Source organism: Martes martes (genome assembly GCF_963455335.1).
Source record: "Martes martes genome assembly, chromosome: 7".
NCBI lineage: Eukaryota > Metazoa > Chordata > Mammalia > Carnivora > Mustelidae > Martes > Martes martes.
The window spans coordinates 31159074-31166289 of NC_137894.1; the positions used below are offsets into that span (position 1 = coordinate 31159074).

At 56.5% G+C, this 7216-nt stretch overlaps 1 protein-coding gene across 1 annotated transcript; it reads right to left on the reverse strand.

Moving 5' to 3' along the window:
- Positions 1-402: 402 nt before the first annotated feature.
- Positions 403-3526, reverse strand: ISLR (immunoglobulin superfamily containing leucine rich repeat). The gene is made up of 2 exons (XM_080808940.1): positions 3238-3526; positions 403-2429 (listed from the first exon to the last, which is right to left on the reverse strand). Exon 2 carries the CDS (start codon positions 2419-2421, stop codon positions 1135-1137), a length of 1287 nt encoding a protein of 428 aa, XP_080665066.1. The 5' UTR covers positions 2422-2429; positions 3238-3526; the 3' UTR covers positions 403-1134.
- Positions 3527-7216: the final 3690 nt, after the last annotated feature.

Sequence of the window (7216 nt, forward strand, 5' to 3'; positions counted from 1 at the left end):
CCCCCCATTTCCTACCATCTCTTCCAGGAGCAGGACCTGGAAGAGGGGCCACAGTACGGGTGTTCCCATTCCCTGTTCCCTTTCACAATGCCTCCTCAGGCCACTGCTGGCAGGAAGCACGGCTCAGGGCCACCAGGACCCTAGGGAAGCTTCTGTAATGGTTATCAGGCCCACACCCCCATTTGTCCTGAAGAGAGGGTACAACTGGCATTCAGCCCAGCCCCTGGCCCACGGGCCCACCCCTCTTTTTTTGCCTGTTACCCAGTCTGTGTGTGTCTCATGGGCCCCGTCACTGGTGGACCAGCAGCCTGGGCATCCTGACTCTCCAGCTCCCTATCCTCTCCCCAACGGGGTGGTAGGGAGGGGTCCTAGATTCAGACAAAATGCCAGGCAGACACAAGAGAGCATCAGAAATGCTGTTTATTTCTCAGTCACCCCCTGGGATGGCTAGCCTCTCTGGAGGGACAGGCTACAGACGCATACTTGGAGAGAAAGGCAGGATGGGTGTCTGGGGTGGAGGGGTACAGGGCGGGAAAAGAGGAAGGCCATCCTGGATCCTCTAGCCCTGTCTGAGATGAGGGCACAGATTCCTGAGCCCCCAAATCATCAGAGAATGCCAAAAGGCAGCAAGAGCTCAAGCAGGACATCAAGAGCCCAGAGCCATGCCAGCCACTGCCCCAAGACCTTATTCCTTTCTCCTGCGCCCTGTCTGCTTCAGGGTACCTCCCTGCCGAGCTCCCAGCCCCAACAGCGTGCCCCGGCCTTTGCCAGCTCGTTGGTCCCAGTGCCCAGAATGCCATCGTTGAGGCTTCCCCGGGTGATTAGGGCATCGCCCTGCTAGGGGAGCGTGGGCAGTGTGGTTAGCAGCATTTAGCACCAAAGTTGGTGAGTACGGAATCTGATTCTGTTCTAGTCACTAGCTTCCAGCGAGTTTAGAAGTTGGGGTGGCGAGTGTTCCAGAAGAGATGAGAAGGGAGGTAGGAAGACGTGAAGTCCTCCATGCAGGCCTTGGAAGTTGCCCCCCTCAGGCCCCCTGTGCCACTTCCAGGGGACATCTGCGGGGGTGTGGGGGGTGGAGTCAGGGAAGCCCTGGCGGTGCTCCAGCCCTCCCCAGGGAGGGGGTACGGGGGAAGGCTAGAAGGAGGTAAGGAAGGCCAGGAGGAGGCTCTGGCCCAGCAGGAGCAGGCCGGGGGACTGCTGCCGGGAGACCCCTTCCCCTGCTGCTGCAGCCTCGGGCCCCCCAGCGCGGCTGAGGTAGATGATGACCACGTTGTCCTCCGGACCTGAGGGCTGCACCTCATTGTCCACCGTGTAGCACCCCTTCCCCTCGGCCGCTTTGCCATGGAACCTGCGCCCCAGAGCGTCCTCACCGCCCTCGCCGGGCGTGGCCAGCGCCACATTCACTGAGCTCTCGGCACTGCCCAACTCGTTGGTGGCCAGGCAGCTGTAGGTGCCCTCCTCCAGCTTGCCAAAGTCGGGGATGAGCAGGCTGCCGTTGGCGAAGGCCTGGAAGCGCGGCCGGCTGCCGGGCACCGGGGCGCTTAGCGGGGAACGCCCATCAGCAGCCACGTTGGGGCTGGCGATCTCCACGGTGCCGCCGGGTGTCTGGATGTGCCAGTGAAGCTGGGGTGCCGGCTGGCCGTCCACGTCGCAGTGGAGGGCCAGCACGAAGCCTGGCCGCAGCTCGGCGCCGTCCTGGCTGGGCTGGTAGGTGAGCTGCACGGAAGGTGCTGAGCAGGGCAGTGGCAGCAGGCGGCTCATCGGGGTGCCCTTGAGCACGCGGGGCGACATGCACGTGATGTTGTCCTGCTCCGGGATGGACACAGCTGTGCTCAGGGCCCATGTCTTGAACCACATGATGCTGCAGGTGCAGTCGAATGGGTTGTCATTGATCTGTAGGTGGGACAGCGCAGTGAGCGGGGCGAAGGTGCCCTCGGCCAGCGTGTGCAGGCGGTTGTGGTTGAGCTGCAGTGAGCGCAGGGCTCGGAGACTGCGGAAGGCGTCCCGTGGGATGAAGGTCAGCTCGTTGCTGTCCATCTTGAGCAACTGGAGGGCGCTGAGGTTGTGTAGGTCGCTCCAGGCAAAGTCAGAGATGAGGTTGTGGCTGAGGTCCAGGCTCTTAAGGTGCCCCAGAGAGGCCAGAGCGCCGGCGGCCACCGCCCGGATCTCATTGTGCGCCAGCCACAGCGACTGCAGCAGGGGCACCTCCCGGAAGGCCCCCTCTGGCAAGCTCGGCAGCCGGTTGGCAGACAGGCTCAGTGTGGTCACGTTGGCCGGGAAGCCCGGTGGCACGGCCTCCAGGTCACGGTAGGCGCAGTCGGCGATCTGGAAGCCGTACTTCTCCCCGCAGTCGCAGGGCTCAGGACAGGCATGTGCCAGGCCCAGGAGGACCGCCCAGCATAGCAGATGCAACTCCCGCATCCTACCTCCTGCAGAGAAGGGCATGCCGCCAAAGTGACCATGAGGACCCACACAAGGCACTCGTCCCTCTTAGGACCTCAGCCAGACAGGGCTCTTCCCCATCAGAAGGTCCTGCCCCACAGATTCCAGCTAAGACCCAGCACCACCTAGCCCGCAGCCCATTCTACAGAAAGGGAAACTGAGGCCCAAAGAAGGGCCAGGACTTGCCCGAGCTCATGCAGCCAGAAGAGGCGAAGACGGGACAGAAGAGGACCCCAGCTCCTCCTCCAAGCAGAGAGCTCTCCCTGCCTCGGCCAGCTCCGAGCTAACTTTATGACTTCAAATCCGTTTTCAGCCACTCCCTCCCCCAGCCCTCCGCAGAACCTCCCTCCTGCCCTCCCACATCCTGGCCACAGTCCCTCCCACCGGAGCCCCCCATAGGTATGCTTTGCCCCGGCCCAGACAAGGCCCCTTGTGCAGTGCACACCACGCATCCACCCCAACCGCCCCCCTGCTGCTCCTACGGGCTCTGACCACAGAGGACTCTGAACTCTTTCTACAGGATCACACTCGTGGCCTGTTCTGTTCAAACGGAGTCAGGCAGCTGCCTAAATAAACCCCCGCCGCCTGGACCTCTCAGCTGGCTTGGGCGAGGCCAGTGGCTCAGCCCAAATGCTGCTGGGATTTCCGGGGATGCGGTTGCTGGCGGGGCAGACGCCCCATGCACAGATCCAAACAAGGGATTGTCCCAAGCACCCTGAACAGACAGGAAAGTACCAGGCAGTCCAGCCCCTGTGCCCAGAAGGCCTCCCCCCTCCCCCTTTCCCGCTGGCTTACCTTCAAACTACTCTTTCTTAGCCAAGTGGATCCTCTTCTAAGATGGACCCAGAGAGTAACAAAGGGCAGAGTCAGCCCAGGGCAGGCTGCAGGGCCAAGGGTGCCCAAGGGAGGACGAGGAGGCTGGAGGAAGGGGCAGCCTGGTTCCTGCTCCACTTTGAAGCTGCGGCCCGTGCCCACTGTTTCCCGGACAGGATGCCTGGGGCCTTGCTGAGAGGAGGCTGTAGGAAGGGAGCCCAGGCAGCCTGGACACTCCCTCCTTTTAGCAAAACAACTACTTCTCTGCAACAAGGACCCGTGTTTCATAAGTGACACCAGAAACTTGAGGGGGAAAAGATGCCAATTTTTTTTCTTTTTTTTTTTTTCCTCCCTCTCACTCACTTTTAGCAGCTTCAACTTCCTTAAAGACACAGCACCAGCTGGACAGGACCCAACGGAAGATGGGGCTAGAAGGATTTTTATGGAGCGAAGACTAAGAATCAGATCTCATGGAAGGTGCGAAACTTTTGACTGCACTTCAAACAAAAGAAAAAGGGAGGGGGAGCTTCTCCAAGCTGGGGCCATGTGAGTGCTCATGTATGCACATGTGTGTGACTTTTCTGTGTGTGGGTAAGTTTGTGTGTTTGTGTGGATGTAGGTGTGAGACCGTGTGTGTGAATTTCTGTGTTTGTGAAAGTTTGAGCTATGTTTGTGTAGGCGTGAGACTGTGTCTTTGTGTGTTATCTCTGCATTTGTCCGGGTATGAGACTGTGTGTGTGTATTTGGGGAGGAGGTGTGTCTCTGTGTAGAAGTGTGTGTCTTTGTGTCCATGTGTCTGTGTGGGTGATGGTGTGTTTCAGTGAAAAGCTGACAAGGCCAAAGTGTGTGAAAAGCCAGCCAGGCTCCAACCCCTCAGAAAGAAGCCAAGATGTTCGTCCTGTTTTTGTAAGAAAACACATCTTCTTCGTCTGTGTCAGGCCTGCCTGCTGGCTCTAAGGCCAGGCTGCTCTAAACACATGTCCAGAAAGGTCCCAAGGCTCCCAGGCGCCAGACTTGCCTCCCTGCCATGGCAGGTGGGGCGGGGTCAGGGAAGCAGGCAGAGGGGGGACAAGGCTCTGAACCCCATAGCAGAAAGCTCAGGACAGGAACCGGGTCAGGCTTCAGTTCCCCTGGCTGGGATTCTGAAATACCCAGGCTCACAGAGATAGTTCCATTACCCAGGACTGCCCACCCAACAGGCAAGGGATGAGATTGAGGGCCCCTCTCCTTCCAGAATATTCTCTGTGTCCTCCCACAGTGCATGAAATCCCAGCAGTGGTGCTGCATGTCTGGGTTGGCGGGGGCGGTTAAGACACTTCTCTCTGGGCTCCACTGTCCCCATGCTAACTGTGTGGAAGGGACATATGCCTCCAGGGTGAGGGTATCTGACCTTTCTTCCCACACAGGAGGGCCCAGAGGAGTGGGGATGGAGAGGAGAAAGAGGCCCAAAATAAGAGAGCCAAAACAGGGAGAAACCAAAAGATGGGAGACCCCCCGAAAAGCACTTCGTAGACTGGAAAATTTTGCCCTCCACACCATAACCCTATTCATAATCCCTCAGTCCCTCTCCTGCAACCTTCCTTCTCCTTCTATCTGTATACCTGGCTGAATTCTGCTCAGGACTCAACCTATCCTCCTGGCCGGGCCAAGACAAACAGTACCATCTTTGGCTGAAAACATCTCTGGGGAGCCCTCATTACAGCTCATCACACCCCGTTTCCCCTGTCAGCCCCTTCTGAGACCACTAAAGCTAGAGAAGTTTCCCCCATTAATTGTCCCCATAGACCTCCCTGGTTTTTCTGCAGAGCTCTTACTGTCTTTCTTGACAACTCATATTTTCCCTGGAGTTAACTGTCTTTATCTGGGTGTGGGAGAGGGGGCTTGGTTTTTTGTGTTTTATGCTTATCATCAATTCAGTTCCCTACTCCCTGAGTTGGGTAAATGTCCTCTCAATCTAAGTAAACACATGAAGTACTGTGTCAGTCTTATCTTGGAGAATCTCTCCCTGAGCCTTCGGACCTGCTCCCATCCAGTTTATTTGGACGGTGGCCGGGCCTCGGGCATAGGGGATGGCCCACCACCATGCTCGGGGGTCCGTTACTCAGCTCTCCGGGCTGGGACCTCTTGCTTCCTGGATCCCACATCTTCCCCTTCTTAGTTTCCACTTTTCCTTTGGCAGAACAGGCCCTCCAACACCTTCCAGAGAAGGTTCGTGGAGGGGTGTCCCGAGACCCGCCTGTCTGAAGACTCTGGTGCCGCCCCTCCCTGTGACAGTCGGGCTGGGTATAGAACTCCAGAGGGAGATCTCGTCCCCACAACGTTAACGGGGGCCCTCCCTTTGAAGCCGTTGCTTTGCTGTTGCTTCCAGGCCTGGTGTGTGTGTGGGGGGCTCCCTGGCTGGTGGAGCATCGATTCTGTGCCCGCCAGCTGGGATGTGTCCTTCTGGAAGCCTGTAGGACCTGCTCTGTCCCCTTGTGCTGATAATCCATAGTGCTGTGCCTTGCTGAGGGTCTGCCTTTCAAATTGGAAATTCACGTTCTCCAGCTCTGGGCAAGTTTTTGATGAACTCTTTAATGATTTCCTGACCTCCATTTTGTCTGTTCTCTTTCTTGGAGCCCCACTAACCCGATGTGGTGCTTCCCGGAGGGAACACTCACTTCCTGGTCCTTCCCCTCCTTTGTCGCATCTCTGTGCCTTCCTGTGCCTGTTTCGAGGAGGTCTGCTCTCTGTTACCATTCTACGCTTCTCATAGAGTGTTTGGTGCATACATGCTAAATTTCAAGGATTCTTTTTTATTTGCTGAAAGTTCTCTTTAAAACATGCTGTACCCTGCTCTTGCTTCAGGGATACTATATTTGATTTCTGTGAAGATAGTAATAGCTCTCCCGATTATCTCTTTAGGCTTCCTTCTGTCTGCATGGCCTGTTCCCTTGCTGGCTGGCATGTTTGGGACTCTGTCTTTCCTGTTAGAGCTTTCCTCAGTTAATTCCCTTGAAAGAAATCTATTCCTCCATATTTAATGGGAGATCCTTCCGCTAGAGAGGAAGCCTACTGAAGGCAGACGTCTTGCCCTCCCATTTGCTGTTAAGCTGCGGCACAGAAAAGATGTTCAATAAATATTCCTTGACTTGATAAATGGGCAAATTGGGGGCCATCATATGCCAGAAATAAAATACTGTAGAGGTTACTTTCTCTGCCCCTTCATTTTACAGATAGGTACCCAGGGTCCGGACTGGGACAGCAATGTGTCCAGAGTTACACGGTGCCTTAGGAGAGGATGTTCAAAGAATATTTCACACAATGTGGGAGATCCACATTCCATTAGGTGGTTGAGTGTGTTCCCAGCCTTCCTGAAGGAGGGGAGTCCTTTTATCCCCATTCCCCATCATCAAAGGCCTTAATGACAGCTGAATACTGGTCTGCCCTCGGAACCCCACTGTGGCACGACCATGGGGGGTGGAGGACAGAAAAAGTGACAGGGACCAGGCCACCCAGGCATAACTGAGTCTACACACATTGGTTACTGACAATCCTTACCCACTCTCCAAGGTGTGGCCATGCCCCACCTCCACCATAAAGGACAATAGGACCATAGGACAAGGGTCATCATGGCCAAGGTCTCAGCCAAAACCCATCTGGTCCTCCAAGGTACTTCACAGTGGGCCACACAAGACCACCCCTGTAGACCTGAGGGGTGATCGTGCACAGCTCCCAGATGTTCATACACCTTCAAGTTTGTGGGCTTATTACTTCCTAGGCAGCCCCTTTGATCTCCTCACAGCTGTCAGAGGCTGAAAGTTCTTCCTGAAAAGCCCATCCCACAAGAGATCATGTGATCAGGCAGGAGACAAGCCTGAGGTGTGCCCCCCTACCTCCTCCCTGCTCAGGAGCTCTCTGGGGGCTCCTGGGCCACCATCTTCCCTGTCCTGGCCTCCTCTGAGGAGGCCCCAGAACTGGAGAG

Bases quoted from the DNA above. Each gene is read 5' to 3' on its own strand.
- ISLR (XM_080808940.1), bottom strand. From the start codon at position 2,421: ATGCGGGAGTTGCATCTGCTATGCTGGGCGGTCCTCCTGGGCCTGGCA.